Source organism: Chiroxiphia lanceolata, chromosome 20 (assembly GCF_009829145.1).
Source record: "Chiroxiphia lanceolata isolate bChiLan1 chromosome 20, bChiLan1.pri, whole genome shotgun sequence".
NCBI classification, from domain to species: domain Eukaryota; kingdom Metazoa; phylum Chordata; class Aves; order Passeriformes; family Pipridae; genus Chiroxiphia; species Chiroxiphia lanceolata.
In genome coordinates, this window is record NC_045656.1 from 10322731 (window position 1) to 10338950 (window position 16220).

The 16220-nt window shown below is 44.9% G+C and overlaps 1 protein-coding gene across 6 annotated transcripts in view; it reads right to left on the minus strand.

Moving 5' to 3' along the window:
* The window catches only part of SYNRG (synergin gamma), a 40409-nt gene continuing 24189 nt past the window's right edge, over positions 1 to 16220 (minus strand). For 4 of the 6 annotated variants that reach the window (XM_032707160.1, XM_032707159.1, XM_032707158.1 and 1 more), the window contains 8 exons: positions 10347 to 10946; positions 9826 to 9989; positions 9057 to 9110; positions 8218 to 8314; positions 7793 to 7941; positions 4984 to 5094; positions 4373 to 4408; positions 1 to 3382 (listed from right to left, as the gene is read on the minus strand). In XM_032707160.1, coding sequence (XP_032563051.1) covers positions 3251 to 3382; positions 4373 to 4408; positions 4984 to 5094; positions 7793 to 7941; positions 8218 to 8314; positions 9057 to 9110; positions 9826 to 9989; positions 10347 to 10946 — 1343 coding nt within the window. In that variant the 3' untranslated portion in view covers positions 1 to 3250. The remainder of the gene's footprint in view (positions 3383 to 4372; positions 4409 to 4983; positions 5095 to 7792; positions 7942 to 8217; positions 8315 to 9056; positions 9111 to 9825; positions 9990 to 10346; positions 10947 to 16220) is intronic. The other 2 variants (XM_032707162.1, XM_032707157.1) reach the window with 1 other exon arrangement.

The following is a 16220-nucleotide window of genomic DNA, read 5'->3' on the forward strand; positions in this document are numbered from 1 at the left end:
TCAGATACAAAACGAGCTCTTTATTGAACACAAGGTTTGAATCTCAACACAGGATTTATAAATCATTGCAGGAATCAAGGGAGTAAACAAGGTACTAAAGTCAATTAATAACACTTATTCTCATGGGATTTAAAATACCAGCTGTGACTCCAGCATAGAACAAACCCAAACAGCTCCGACTAATAATCACAAAACCACTTCTGGAAGAGAAATAATGTTTGCCCAGAGGGCAGGAGAAGAATTACAATATAAAGTGAAGTTTTCTGATCACTTCACAGAATTACGACATTCATATTTTAACGCTGAGAACTGGAATTAAATACAGGTCCAAAATTAAAAATAAACCCGAAGCAGCAGTTTGTACAACAGCAGCTTTTATTGGAAAGGCAGGTTTTGCTTCAAGTTTAATTAATTCCCAATGTAGCTGAGGAACTCTGAGCATTCCGAGGGTTTCCATGAGCTCCTGCTCCACCTGAGCCTGAACTTCACTCACTCACAAACCCTGCACAGACTTCAGGGAAGGAGCTGCTGAGACCAAACCCAGTAAAGAAAAAGCTGCTGCCAAGGAGGGAAAGTCACTGGAATGGTCAGTGCATGAGGTGACAATTCCCAGGCCACAGGTGACCTCTGAGGTGGGCAGGTACCCAGGAATTCACACCCAAGCACGGGGATGGAGGGGCAGGGAAGGGGCTGGAGCAGCCCCCAGCACTCCCAGCACCAGGGAAAAGCTGCCACCATGGTCACAGCGTGGAAGCACCAGGGATACAATGGGGAAAAGCCATAAATGCATTAAATACCAGGCTAATAATCCCTTAGAACTCCAAATATACAGAGACAGAAAACCCACTTTCCACAGGTATCCACTTCCCAAGGCAGCTCCAGAAAACACAGACATTAAAAAACCAAAGAAAAATCCCGTTTCCCTTTTCCAGAGACAGAATCCATGCAGGAAAAGGAGTCACAGGTCTGAAATTGCACAGAGCCAAAGGAAAGGCAGCGTGTCCAGGTGCCCCTGCACAGGAGGGGTGTGGGGAAGGTGGGCTGGGACAATCCTGTCACCTTGGATACAGCTTGGAAGGACACTGGGCTTTGCCTGGCAGCAACATCCGAGAGGATGCCGAGTGCTCCAGTGAGTCACTGGGATCAGGGAGCTGATCCTTGCTCTGCAGTGCCTTTATGGGGGGATCTCCATGCAAACATTCCATGTGTTCCCACGACAGGAAGGTGCTGGGAACAGAACACTTCCTGCTTCCACAGAGGCAGGGACGGTGCCTGTGCTGTCCCTCCCGTGGGAGCAGGAGGAGAGCAGCAGTGTCATCCCTCAGTGAGCTCTGCTGCAGCTGGAATTGCAAACACCCATTCCTTATTTTTATGGGCCAAAAGACACGACGGACACAGCTCGGGGAGGGGACTGACCTGGTAACAAGCACAGGAAAACCACCACTGAGAAATGCTTCTGTGACAACACAGCTGGTGATTTAAGTTTCACACTGTGGCCTCTTATTTTTGGCATCCTCTTTTAATTAGGGGGAAAAAGAAAATCCCGTCTAGCCAAGGGAAAGGATGTGGGCAGTCCCTGTCACACCGTGGAAAATCTGCTGCTGGATTAGCCGGAGTTTGTGACTGGAGGCACACGTTGCTTTATTTTGTGAATGAGTTAATTTGAGGCTGCAAGATTTACTGTAATTGGTGTAAATGAGGAGCCAGACACCTCCGAGCCAAGATTCTTTCATTTGGGCTAATTAATAGTTTAGTATAACTAAGCTTGCTTGTTTTTTAAATACGAAGCATCGTTTTCCTCACTGTGATCTCTGTTTCGGCAAATAACCACAGGCCAGTGTCAGGTACTTCTAATGGAGGCAAGATTAACTTGGAAAAGCTGTTGATATCTCTGGGGAGAAGGGAGAGATCTGAGGAATTTAAGTCAAAGAATTAAGGAGAAAGTTGTACCCAATGGATTTACACCCCACTGCATTCCCTGCAGACCCAGACTGGAGAGTGGTAAGTCTCTCATAATGCAATGAAGCTCCCACTTGGTTTGAAATCCTGTAATAGCACTGCACTGTCCCCTGGATATTGGATCTGAAGGAAGAATCAGGTACTTTAGATGTTACAGGTAATATTTTGTGACAAAATAATACAAACCTCCTATTCAGAGAGGTGAGTACCTGCCATAAACCACAAACCAGCAGGGAGACAACGCCCTGCCCCAAACACCAGCTTGCTAAGACCCCCAGCTTCCAGTGTTAAATCCCTTTGGGTGTTAAATCCCACTCCCTGTCACAGGAGCCAAGGGCCACCTCGTGCTGCCAGCTCTGAGTCACAGAAACATGTTACTACAGGTAGCACCAGACTGCACGAGCCACACACAGGCATCCCATCAGGAAAAGCATCTCAGCATCCAAAAAAGGGAAGGTATCTACACAGGAGCAGATGTGCTGCACCAGCAGGGTCCAGTTTTCACCAGAGCTGCAGCCACACAGCTACCAAAGGGTCAGGAGAAACATAAATCACACCTGGAGTTCAGGACAACTCCAGGGAAGTTTATCTGTATTTACAACAAAGCTGCAAGTTTTAAACTCCAGCTGCCTGTACTACAGAATCCAGATATTACAGGGAAAATTTCAACAGTTTTCCAGTCCTTACCCCCCAGCACCAACCAGTTCTGCTCACAGAACAACTCCCAGCACAGAGCACTGGAGGTGTAAATCCACAGCAGCCCTCCAGTCTCATTCCTTTGAGTCCATAATTCATTTTGCCTCGATGCTGTGACTCATGTGCTCTGATATCACAGCAGCAAATATCTGAAGAACAACATCATGGTCCATACCCCAAACACGTTTAAGAGAAGATCTGCTTACAAATACAGACTCCAAGGACTTAATGGTCACTTCTATGCAAATCAGCCCAGGTTCCAGGTTCTTTGGGAGGCTCAGTGCTGGCTTCTCCCAGGTTTATGGTGGCTACCAGGCTGCTTTTACACAGATTAACATGTTTTCATGTTGAGAAAGTCTGAAATGCCACATTTTTTTTTCCATACATTTTTTTCTGGTTATTTCTGAACCCGTGGCCATTTCAAGTGAATTCTTCACTGTCCGTGGCAGTGGCTTTAACCTGTTACAGTCCAAAACTCAACCCCAAACATTTCAAATCCTGAGCCCAACTCCAGCCTCTCCACTTACTCCACCCCACCAGTTACCCCAAGTCCTGCATTGTTAGACCCAAAGCTCCACCTTCAGTGCAGCTGCTTTCAGAGCAGGTCTGGCAGGATGAGACCTGGAGGTTTGGGCTCCACACAGTTGATCCAGAAGTTGGCACAGCTGGCGTGGTACTGGTGCCCTCCATAGGCCAGCTTAAAGTTATCTGTCTCGGAATTAAAGGCCTGAAAGAAGAATTGAAAGGAGTGTGACAGTCTGACCTGCTCCAGGATCTAAAACTAGAGTGGGAAATGGACACAGCACAGGTATCACCCTGGAATGGCACAGCGTGGCAGGACCCTCCCCTGAGCACAACAGCCCATAAACTGTGTTTTATTTGAGTTACAGGTGGGCAAAACCTTCAGCCATCACACCTGAGCCAACTCACACCTGCCTGGAGGGAGCCCTGTGATTACCACAGTGCCTGCTCTGACCCCTGGCAACTAACTCACCTCATTTTATGCATCTTCTACTTCTGCTCCGAATCCCTAACGAGGTGAGGCTTGTCCTGCCTGCCAGCACACGGCTCCTGCATTTATTTCCCTGGCTCCAGTTCTGCTGTGAGTTAGGCAGGTGCAATTCCTGCTATTAGTGTTATTTCAGGTTGAATTTGATCTACTTCCTCCTGTTAATTGAAGCTGCTTTACAATAGGAGCCTCTGAGCAGAGCGTGTGAAGCCATGAACAAGCTGAAACCACCTCAATGTTTGTTGCTAGGAGATATTTTCCAATGCTTCACAGCTCCCTATTTAAAAAAATATCCCAGCCCTGCTCCCCACACCCTGGATTTCCTGCAGACATTTCTAAAAATGCCACTGCCTGCTACATATAGCCAAAAGTCAATATTTCTAGCACAAAACCCCTAAAATCCCCCCCTCTTCTGCCACAGACACACAAATTCAGAAACTCACTGCAGGGGATTTTCTACCACACAACAGGAGGAGCACAAAACCAGAAAGCTGGTCACAAGTACAGGCATGCAGACAAGACAAAGGGGAGGCTCTGGAGCATGTTAGTTGATCAGATCAAGTGTTAACGGTCACAAAAAATGACTGGAGGAGGAGGATTAATGATTGGTACAACTGAGAATGACAGCTGAGAGCCAGTCAGCAGTTCAGCCTTCCACACTCAGCTAAGAATGAGTCCAGAAAGAATGTTTTTTTAACAGATTCATACTTTTTTAGGAAGCTCTTCCACAGGTTTCTCTTCTTTCTGAAATGATGTTGAAACCAAAAAGTCAGGAAAAGTGCCAGTATTGTTAACGGGTTGGCACAACTCTGCACGTGTCCTGGGAGTCCCTCCCAGCTCTGCCAATGGCAACAGTCCCCTCTGGTGACCCATTTCATGAGGAAAAGCCATTAAAAAAATTTTCAGTTGTAAAAAAAAATATATACTTTTTAAATATTAGTCTCCCTGTCTCTTCCCCATCATGAACAATTTAACTCAACCCTTTCTCCACGGCTGTGTCACACCAAAGCCCAAGGAATACAGGACACTGATTATAGGATTTTATGTGAGTCCCATCTATAGGTCAGAGTCTGCTTTGCCCTCTGCCATTTACAAATTATAGCCATGAAAATTTTTTCAACACACCCATCCCTGGAAGTGTCCAAGGCCAGGTTGGATGGGCTTGGAGCAACGCGGGGTAGTAGTGGAAGGTGTCCCTGCCCATGGCAGGGGGTAGAAAGGGATGAGCTTTAAGGTTCCCTGCCAACCCAAACCATTCTGGGATTCCATAAATGCAAGTCCAGACTGTAATTAAAAAGGAGTTTAACCATTACACTTACTTTACTTCTGGAATCCACGTTTAGGAGACACACTCCACAGGCCAGATCCTGGGCATTTTTAATCCCTGGGCGCAGCATGCAGGAAGAGAAATCCAGGGAGTTTTCATCTGGCTAAAGAAACAAGACAACAAAATTTAGTCATTTGCAGTAACTGAAGAAGTTTCAGACATCAGGAGAAAAACTACTGAGTAGCAAGAGCCACAGTGTCACAGCAGCATGGCAGGGGTGATGTGGTGCATTCCCTCATCAGCTGCTGTTCAATCAAAGCCATTAGGATGGGTTTGCCATCTCCAGCAGCACTAATTTATAACACTCAAAACTCTTGAAAAAGGCTGTGACTACAAAGGAAGGAATTCTTCAGCTGCACACTCCCACATCAAAAGGGGAAGGAGCCCAGGCTGCTCCGAGCTGGGAGCTGGAGGAAGGCAAACAGTGGATCAGCAGGTATTTGTGCAGCTGTGGGAGGGAGGCACAGCCAGCTCTGCTCTCACAGCAGCACTGGAGAGGTGGCTGCTGCAGGGCTTATTGTCCTGCAGTCTGTTACTGCCTGAGCAAAAAAGGGCAGTTGTTATTGTTTTGGGGGTTTTTTTGAACCTACAGTATGGCAGAGCAGTACAAAATGGGATATTAAGTTTAGCCAAAGCACAGAGTTCAGGTCACCAGCCATACACAAAGCTCAGGTTAAAGAGAGGCAAAGGATGGGAGACTAAGCCTGGAAATAATAAATTAATACAGCCACTTTTACAGTACTTAACCTCAGATTTCAGCCATGGGATAAATGATCAGTTAAGACTTTGCATAAGGGCAGTATAAAACCATTCAAATTTTGCATGAACATAGTCGTGCAAATAAAAACAATGACTAGAAGGGCAAGAAGCTTAAAAAAATGGTGAGATCCCAGGCCATGTGTCTGTTAATCCACACTCTGGTTATGCTGCTCACGCTGCCCTGTTGAATGGCTGGAGAATAACTGGAATCCTGAAAAAAACACCCTTTAATCTCTAAGTAGATCAATCAAATTAATAAAGGCACTCTAATATTTGTTTACCAAATCCATGAGTGAAGCAAATGAGAAGGTCATCCTGCAATTTGCTGTGAAAAACCACAAGCCTGTGCATAAAATTACCTTGTAACAAAATCCTTTAAAAGACAAAATTAACCTTTCCAAGCACATGCCTCGGAGCTGGAATACTTCTCTCCAGTTAATTGGCACCTCTGCCTCATTTGGGATCCCTGACTGCAACACCAGGGAAGGAGGTGTGGGTTCCACCCCTTCCAATGGGCCCCGTGGGGACGAGAACCAGAAAAAGGGGTGATTTGGAGAATTATAGGAGCCAGGAGTCCCTGTTTCTCGGAGAACTTCAGAGGGACTGCGTGTCCCTGGGAGCAGTTAATGTGCTTAAAATGTAGCTGGAGTTACCAGCCAGGAGCTGCTGCAGCTCAGAGAACACGTGGCCAAGCTTTGGACTTGCAGGTAATCCCTGTAATCTTCCAAGGAAAAGCACTTTAAAGAACTATGTTTTAATCCACCTGTTTAAATCAGGAGAAGATCCTGACACCTTCTGAGATTGGTACTATCAACAACAGAAAGTTCCACAGATGCATCCAGGTCCATCACCTTGCTCTGTCGAGCAGCAAGAGATTGAGAGTATAAATCTCCTAGGACAGGCTCTGTGCATCACAGGACATCACCAAAATACCTGGGGAGGTTTAAAATGTGCAAAAGGTGTGTAAAAAGGGGCTGATCATTTATAATACCTGCTTTGCAGGGAATGACAGTGAGCTGGATGTGGATATTTCAAGCAGAAACCAAGTATTCCAGGCCTTACTTATAAATGATTGTTTACTGGGAAGTAAAAACCCTTTTGTGGCAGCAGCTGCAGTGCAAGGAAGAAGCCACAAATTAAACTGCTCAGTGCAAAGCTACCCATGGTAATGATGTGCTCAGTGGTGCTTGATGGGATGTGCTGATACTGAGTCAGAGTTAAAGGCTCCTCAGGAGTTAAAGGGAGCCATTATGCAAGTCAATATCGAGCAACACAGACAGATAATTACCTAAAAATACGAGTTTTACCGTGGTTAAAGAAAGTCATTTTGCAATTGTATTTCCTGCAACACAAATACACAAAAGCCCCCAAGGCATTTAATGGCAGAGTGATTTTCCTGCCTTCTGCCTGTGTGTGTTCTGGGCCTCACTGTGCCCCTCTCCTCCCCAGGTCCTCTGCAGACCCGTCCCATGGGATGCTCCTGCTCACCCCTCAGACCATCTCTGCCTGTCACTCTCATCCAGGGATGTCCAAAGCTCTCCTGTCAGGGAGCAGTGGAGCTTTTCCTGGCAGTTCAGGAGAGGAAAAGCAACTTAGTCGGTAGCAGGAACCAAAACAAATTCGGGCATTTCCAAATGCAGAGAGAGGAAAAACAGTTTAGTTATTCCTGTGTTGCTACATTGTGTGCTCTGGAATTGTGAGCATTAAAACTAATTGCAGGGATATTAAAAAAAAACAAGTTATGTCCACATTATTCTGGCTTCATAAAATTGCTTATTTGAATTTTATTAAATTTTCCTTACTGGAGATGTCCACAGACACACAGGATATCACCTCAATCATTAAGATACTAAATAAGACCATTGTTTGTACTTAAATAACAGTTTTCTTAGAGAGTTTTAAACTGGATTTCACAAATAAGTGCATTTCCATCTTGCAAGAGAAAAACCCACAAACTGTAAAGTTAGGACACCCCGTGAAGTCACTTTAAATACAATGATGACATTTCTTTCAGTAACCAGGCAGCTTATTTTTGGTCTTACCGTTAAAGCAGCGAGTGACATGAAGCTGATCAGGTTGTTCCACACTTTATCAATATCCTTCAGCAGCTGCTGGAGCTTCTCACTGCAAACAGCAGTTGCTTTGATGCCCAGTTCCACTCTCTTTGTCACTCTGTAGACTTCCACAACCCCTGTGGATGTAAAACACGGGGAAGGATTGCAAAGAATTCACTGGATGCCAGAAGTTTAACTCAGAAATGGTAAAAGTAGGGATGGCACAGGAGAGGTGGGTATGGAGGGTTAGTTCAAAGCAGGAGGTACATTTATGTAGCAGAATAGTTATTCATTATTTAGGTGCAGGCAAAGATTAAGTTAAAAAGTAATGCCATTTTGTGAAGACTGATTCTATATTCCTGTTTTTAAGAGAAAAACTTGCAATGTAAAACACATGGAAAATTAAAACATACCCAGTAAATATTCCATGCCTTGGGCAGACTGGATAACTTCAGTGCAAACAGATGAGCTACTTATTCCATTTAAGGTGTCGTTTGCTTTCTTTATGACCTGGTAGAAATGAATTTCATAAAATGATGGGGTTTTCTACCTTTAAATAATCATTATGAACAAGATTGTCCCCAGCAGAAACTGTTACACAAAAAAAGAGGCAAATTAAATAAGAAATGCTTGCCACACTCCATCTCATGTTTTTATACACTCCTGCTGTAAGAAGATCAGGGGAAAGGATGAACATTTAAAACCTTAATGTATTTCCTCCAGTATTTTGATTACAAAATAGGAGTTTTAAGAGCATGCATGCCTTGCTATCTAGTTTAGCAACAGCATTCACAGTTTGGGCTGTCTAATACTCAAATGCAAAGAAGGAATTTTAAGGAGAGCTGATCTAGCTGTGAAATATCTGACACTTGTTAGCAGCAAACAAATGGCCCCTCGGCACAGCACAGAAACAAACCTGTTCCTCAGGAACCCCTGGGGAGCCAGACACTGGTACCAGTGCTCTGAACAACACAGTACTGGGCACCAAAACCCAGAAACCCTCCACTAACTAGTGAGCTGGAACCTTTAGGGGAAAGCCAAACTAATCCCCAGTGACAGGGAGATTAGTGTAGGGCGTTGAGCTGAGGAGGTGACGCTGCTGCTGCTGCTGGGTGACAGCTTTTGGGCTTAAAATTGTAATTCCCAGGGCTGATTCCCACCCTTCCTCTGCCTGTTGGTCTTAAACACGGAGTGAGGTGGTTCCTGCAGGGATGAGGGAAGGATTTGCAGGAGGAGGAGGTGACATACTTACCTGCAGGGCACTCTCCAGGCACCTCTGCCACTCATAGGCATACCTCTCACTTTCCTGGGGAAAGAAGGGACAGGCTGAGTCTTATCCTGCACACATTTATTTCCCTTTCTCTGACACAACAGACACACAGCAGAAGGGTATTTAAAAAGACTATTTGCAGGTCAGCCACATGAACTTTTAATGTATCTATTCTTAATTTTCCCCCATTCTTTCAGCATCCTCTGTGCACCTGAACTCTAAAATTTGATTTCTGGGAATCAGAACTAGTTTCAAAAGGGGAGAACATATATATGAGTAAAACGTTTCATTGCACATAGCTCCTCCTGACACGTTGGTCACAGTCTGCTGTTCTAGAGATGGGGATTAGCAGAATTTAATCTGAGTCCTTTTCCCATCCCTTCTCAGGATGAGCAAGAGAAATAAGTACCACGCAGCCAAAAAGTGATGCCATTTCCCAAAGCAAATGGTCTCCGTGCCAAAGCTGGGATTAGATTTAAATTGTAACTAATTTCCAGTTATAAGCTTAGGCTGCAAGGTCAAGTGATTCTGTGTTTCAGGCGACAGCATTTTCCCACTTCACGGGACTTTCAAAGACACGAGAGGAGAAACTTCCACTAAGAGCTGTTTCCATTCACAACATCCGACTTCACCCAGACGCCACCTTAGAATCACACCCCAAGTTCCAACAGCTGAAGTGCCAAAAAACTGGATACAGAACAGCCTTGAGATCACCCTGATGATGTCACTTGTGTTCCAGGTAATTCCTTACCTCGACCTCCCCAGTCAGGTCCTTGTACTTGTCTCTGATGACGGGCAGTGCCGGCTTCTCGCTCAGAGTGTTCGACCGATCCCTGAACGGCTGTTCCAGGGCTGGCAAAGGTGAGGAGCGACTTATCTCCCTGTCACCCAGGCTGAGGCTCCTTTTATGAGACCCTAAAAAGTCAGGTTATAAACAACTCACTCCTTTACTCACAAATCACAGAGTACTTAAAATGCACGAAGTGGCACCAAGGGTTGTCCCACTCCTCCGGAAGAACAAATCCTTCTATTTACTCAGTGACTGGTATAAATTTCCCCAGTCTTCCAATTCTTACAATTTTTTGGCACAACAAATGCTTTTCTTGCAGAAAAAGACCCGCTCCAAATGCCACAGAAATCAACAAGAAGATTAAGGTCACTTCCAGCAGCCTCTGGAACAATCCCCATTAGCCAATTTTATAATTCAATTAGGAAAATTAGCCTTTGATGAGCAGACGCATCGTGAGCTTCCTCCACCCTGGGCAGGCTTACCTTGCACAGACAGGTCAAAGGTAGCCAGCTCGCTCCTGATCATCTCCTCACTGGATTTCACCTTGCCTTGGGAAGTCGCCACCAAGAAGTCAAACTTGCTGATTTTTGGCTTCTCGCTTTGGAATTCTCCAAAGTCATCTGTGGATTCCCTTCGCAGCTCAGAGGAGACGCCGCCAGCCAGGAAATCTGCCTCCTGGGCTGTGTCAGCTGCTGCTGCACCCTGAGCTTCCGAGGAAGGTCTTGCAAAATCCCCGAAGTCTGCGATGTCATCGTCGCTTGGCCCGCCGGAGATTGGTCCGGAGTCTTTAAAGTTTGCAAAGGCTGCAAAGGAAACATCCTGTAAGGCATCCTCGCTGGAAAAGGTTGTCACTTTGGAAACTGTTGTCATGGTGATGTTTTCTGAGCTGCCAAACAAGGTCTCCTTCTTCTGGAGGACAGAAGTGGCCGCGGAGGATCCGCTTCCCGAGGGCTGGGCGAAGCAGGAGAGCCTCTTGCCCTGCTGGACGTCGTCTCTGTCGGACCAGTCGGAGCTCGCCAGGCTGCTGACTGCAGAGCCACTGGTGCAGCTTCCAAACGGGGCACATTTTAGGTCATCGATATCTGAGAGAAACAAACCCCCACAGTTAGAAGCCGAAGTTCAAACGCTCAATTCTCCACACTCTGCACAAAACCAACTCGCCGAGGGGCTGAAAGAACTGGGAGAACAAACCCACGGGTTCTTGTTCTGGTGAGGCTTGAACTAAAGTTTGCACAAACAATCTGAAAAATACCTGAACATTTAACACAAAAATCTCTCGGTTTAATAAACATAAGCCTTGACCTTTGAATGCTGTCTCGAAGTCACCATCCTACTACAGGTAGTGAAGAAACACTAAAAAAATAAAATCAAAGTTTCTGGCCAGTCCAGGCTGCACAGACCACCAGTTCAGTTTCCTGCACAGATCACCAGTTCAGTTTCCTGGCTGCAGGATCTACAGTCAAAATATAAATGTTACAACTCAAACATCTTAACATGTTATTTCATCTTATCAAACCCAGCCACACAGAAGACTGGGCTGACTTTTCCATACCTCTGATAAAGCATTAATACACCTTAATTTTATATTCCTGCTTTGATACAAATAACACATAAAAATGTGCTGTAAAGACTCTAAAAAAACTAGAAATCCTGTTTAAGCTTATCAGAGCTCCTGCAGCGCTGCGCGGCCGACTCGTCCAACTTCCAGGTGCCAGGACTGACAGGGATATTGGGAAGATCATGTTTTAACTGAATAAACAGTTTGTAAAAGCTAAGTCTAGAGAAAATCCAATTATTTTGCAGAAAGCTCCAAACATTTATACTCACCTGGTGATTACATGGGCCAATAGGTTCTTCTCCCTGCCACGGGCAGGGGTCAGAAAGAGCCTGCAGTGCCCGGGGGCTCTGCTGCTCCCACCCCACTGATCTTTCACCTTCACACTGAGATTGATCCCCAGTGAAGGCACAGAGCCAGGGGCTGGGCAGTTTTCATTAAAGCATTAAAAAAAAAAAAAACAAAAACCAAAAAACAACAAACCAACCCTCCTATCCTACATTTGGCATTTGTTTTCCAGCATTACCAATTGTCAGTTTGGATTAGACATCCGGCTGCACAGCGCCCGGGGCCCAGCGGGCTCGAGGTAAAGCAAACCCAAACCACAAAATGTATTCTCTGAGTGTTGCTTGAGCTGAGATTCTGGGGATAAACACCGTGGTCTGGCACACTTGGGTTTAACAGAGCCAGGGTGGGAACAAGCTGACTTCCCAGCTGCCCTCTTTATTCGGTCCAGCCACACCAGCCTGAGGATTAAACCATTTTAACAAACCACTTCTGCCTTGGTTTATTCATTTCACTGGAAGGGCAGAGCAGGCCAGGCTTCAGGCTGCTTCCCAGGCATGACCCACATACATTGCTAATGAAAAATCTAACAAATATACAATATAATGATGGAGTTTAATGGGTCAGCCAGGCACGGTGTGTCATCCATCAGCTCTTCCCGAGGGTCTTCCTGCAGCTGCCAATTTGCCCACAACAGCATCACAAATCCAAACCGAGCCCCCTGCACACAGACAGCAAGATTTCAAAGTGCCACTTGAATATTAAATGTGCAGAGAAGCAGAAGGTAAACAGAGGAGAGATGAAATCACCTGCTCACAGCAGAGCTGCACAGAAAGGAGGCTCCGAGGTGAAAGGAGCCGACGGGAGAGGGATCGGTGATTTATCACCACAAACCACATCTTGTGCTCTCGAGTTTTTGTTTAAAGAAGGGAAATGAAAGCTTTGCATGAAAGAGAGAGCCAGAAGCACCTCCGACATGTCAGCCAACTGTAATTAATCCTGGGATCTTGGAAATACCACCGGCTACCAGGCAACCTCTTTTTCTTTTCCAATTTGTGTTGACTCCAAAGCCCAGCAAAGATTTGAGCATTGCTATTGTTCCGGTGTTCCCTGGGAATGAAAGGGAAGAGTGATGATCCCACTGTGAGGACCTGCACACTCACGTCCTGTCGTGAATTATTCCTTTGATAACTGCTAAGATTCTGAGCTGCAAACACATCCTAAAGGAGCAGGTCAGTGCATTCCTGATCCCATCCTGGCTCAGGGACAGGCAGGACCAGCAGCAAGCTCTGGGGGGAATCCTGAACTCTCCTGCAATCAATAGGTCACGGCAGGGAAGGCAGAACAGTTTAATTATTCACAAACTAAGATGCAAGATTGTCTCCGTGAATTCAGGCAGGCACAAAACCTCTGCAGAGCTGTGAGGGCTGAGGTGAAATGTAATGGTCCAATTCTGTGCATTTGATCTATCTGGATAGTTCCAGTAGGATTGCTCTGGTGAATAAACTTCCCTAAGAGTATTATATTACAGGAAAAACACTGTGTTCAGAGCTGAAGTGTTTACAGCTCAAGCAGTTTGAAAACAATTTAGGGAAAAGTATGAAAAATAAGAATGCGGAACTGTCCATAATCCCAGGTAAACTCACTTTGGGAAGAATCTTACTGGAGAAAAACCCAACATTTTGCTGTGCCATGTGCTGCACTTCAGAGAATCATTTGCCACAGGTTGGAAGTTTCTGAAGAGAGGAAGTAAAATCCTCCCCTTTGTCACAGCTATGGCAAAGCAAAAGGATCCTCTGAGCTCTTGGCACATTTGCTGCCTAACGAGGAGGAGTTTTACCCCCGACAGGTTCCAGAGCAGTGGCCACCACTAATAAGTGAAGCAGCAGCTCACATGTGCACAGCAATCCTTGCTGAGCCCCGAGAACTCTTTGTGGAGTGAGTATCTTCATTATTGGCACAAAGACTGGTTTATTAAACAGCATTAAGAGCTGCTCCTCCAACAGCTTTTTCCTTAAAGAGCACAGATAGGTGTGGGCTCTGGTTACAATGTGGCAGCTTTAGCCTATGATGTAATAAAAGCTCTGTTTTGCTGGTGAAAAAATTTAAATATTAAATATTTTTAAGTATGAATGCCTATCAGTAATACTTTTTGCAAAGCAAGAGATGATTAAGTAAGGGGAAAAATTAATGACTTCTAACTAAGCATCACACTTGGGAAAGACAGAGGCTACAGAGCAATCCCCTTTCCTCCTGGAGGACAGGAGTAAGAACAGGATCTGAACTGATGAGAAAAATCAAATTTTATCCAAAAAAAAAAAAGAGCAAAGACTAAATCCATTCGAAATTTTACAAAAATTCTTATTTTGGGGACACACTGTTTTTTTGTAAAGTTAAACCCAAACCCAATACATATTTCTTCCAAACCAAAAGGTTTGGAATATTTACCATTTATTTTTGGAATATTTACCATTTATTTTCCATCCAATTCTCCATCCAGTTTGAACTCCCAAACCCAAAGTCCAACCTGCCCAAGCATCACCTGGGACCAGCTACACCTGTATGAGCCTGAGAGGATGAAATCCAATTAAAATCCTGTTTCCCAGTGTTATCTCACAGATAGAAAAACTCACCATCCCTGATTTGAGCCAACTACAATAATTTATTCCAACTACCAAGGATTAAGTTATGCCTGGAGGCCATTTACAAGCTGGAGCCTTCAATGTCAACAGCTTAATCATTCAAGGAAAACCCTTGACAGCATTAGTGATTGTCTGAAGAACAGTGAAAAAGACAATTCCAGAGGACTGGGATAAATTTAGTGATTTTAGGCAGCATAGGAGAGTTTCAGGTTTTTATATTTCAGTGTCTGTTAAACCCTGATGAATTTACTGTAACTCCTGTGCCCTGTTTTGGTTGTTAGGGTGACACAGACAGTGGCAGTTCTGCTCCCAGTGGAACAGCAGCAATCCTGTTACCCTGGGAACATCACCTGCAGCCTGAGCAACAATCCAGGGCCTGGATGGAGACAGGCACCACCTCCCCACCACTTCCAGAGGGTCTCTACCTGGTAAAGGTGGGATGACACTGGAAGAATACGGAGTTGTGTGCACCACTGCTGGGGGTGTCCTGCCTGCCAGCAACCACAAAAATCCAAAGCCCATTTCTCAGCTGGGGGAGTCTGGAACAGCTGATAATAAGGGAATTATTCCCATTTCCTTTCCCTACAGAATGGAAGTAGCTAAGGAGGGAACCATCAAGAATGCTGACTGTAAAATAAATGAAAATTAAGGAAACAGAAAAGCCTCCAAACCTTATGGAATTACAGGATTTGCTAGTTATTTTTAAATTATCATGAAAAACAACATTTCACAGCAAAACAAAGCCCCCTGGGCTCACACTGGGAGCTCAGTCCCACAGAGGCCCAGGGCAGCTGCTGGCCCTGTGCCCTTGGGAAGGCCATGGCAAACATGTCAGAGACCTTCCCGGGATAAATCTGGGTGGATAAGCTCTTCTGTTTACAGAATTAACTTAAATGAGAGCAAGGGAGTGAATCTGACTGTCAAGTCTGGACAAAAATGCAATAAATGCAGTCTTGAACGTTACTCTCCCTCCTCCAGGTGTGATTAGCTGAACAAATACAAACAGCTCAGGCCCTGCAGAATTAGGTCTCAGGTTTATGTTCAAAGCTTTGGTTTAAAAAGCTTTAGGGCTGGGCGTGACCTGCTGATCTCCAGAATCAAAGAGGGCTGTTGTGGTTCTTTTTTTTCCCCCTTTTTCTTTTAAAGTCTCTCAAGCTCAGTGTAAAGAAAAGCCACATTCTGCTTCCTGCTCTGGTTTTTGCTCTTGTGGCAACCCCAACACCCCACAACACTTTAACTTTATTCCACATCTCAATTATTTTCAGCTTTTTACCTTGTCTGCTAATTTAATGTTAATCCTAAGCTGCCAGTGGCCCAGGATTTGGAGGAATTTGAAGTGACATAATTACAGGCCACAAATTGGCAGCTGTCATTCATGTTTGAATGTTTTGATATTTAGAAGGCAGGACTCCCAAAATGGAAAAAGGGAGCAAGGTGTTTACTTTGGGGCTCTGATTAGCTCACTTTAGATTAGCTAAAGAAATATCTGAATGTTATTCAATGGGGCTCTACTCATAAAGGTCTAGAGAGCAACACAGTTTTCCAGTTCCAACTCACAGAAAAAATCCTGTCATCACACATTTTCTCTACTCAATCCCTTTCAAACATTGCTCTTTTGAAAAATATTATTTAGGCTGATATGTAAAGTATCAGAAGGTCACAGGGAGCGAGGTCAAAGCTTTGGAAGAGGAGAAAGAAGCTCACCCACACTCTGCTCTGCAAGAGAAAGGCACCCACTAGCTTAAGGGGATACTAGAACTTTAAACTTTGTATTTTTGAAGAAAAAGAGATACATTGCTGGTTTGCAACAAATCACACACATCCCCACGTTTTGAAAATATGCCAAGATAATATTTATTAACACAGCAGGACTT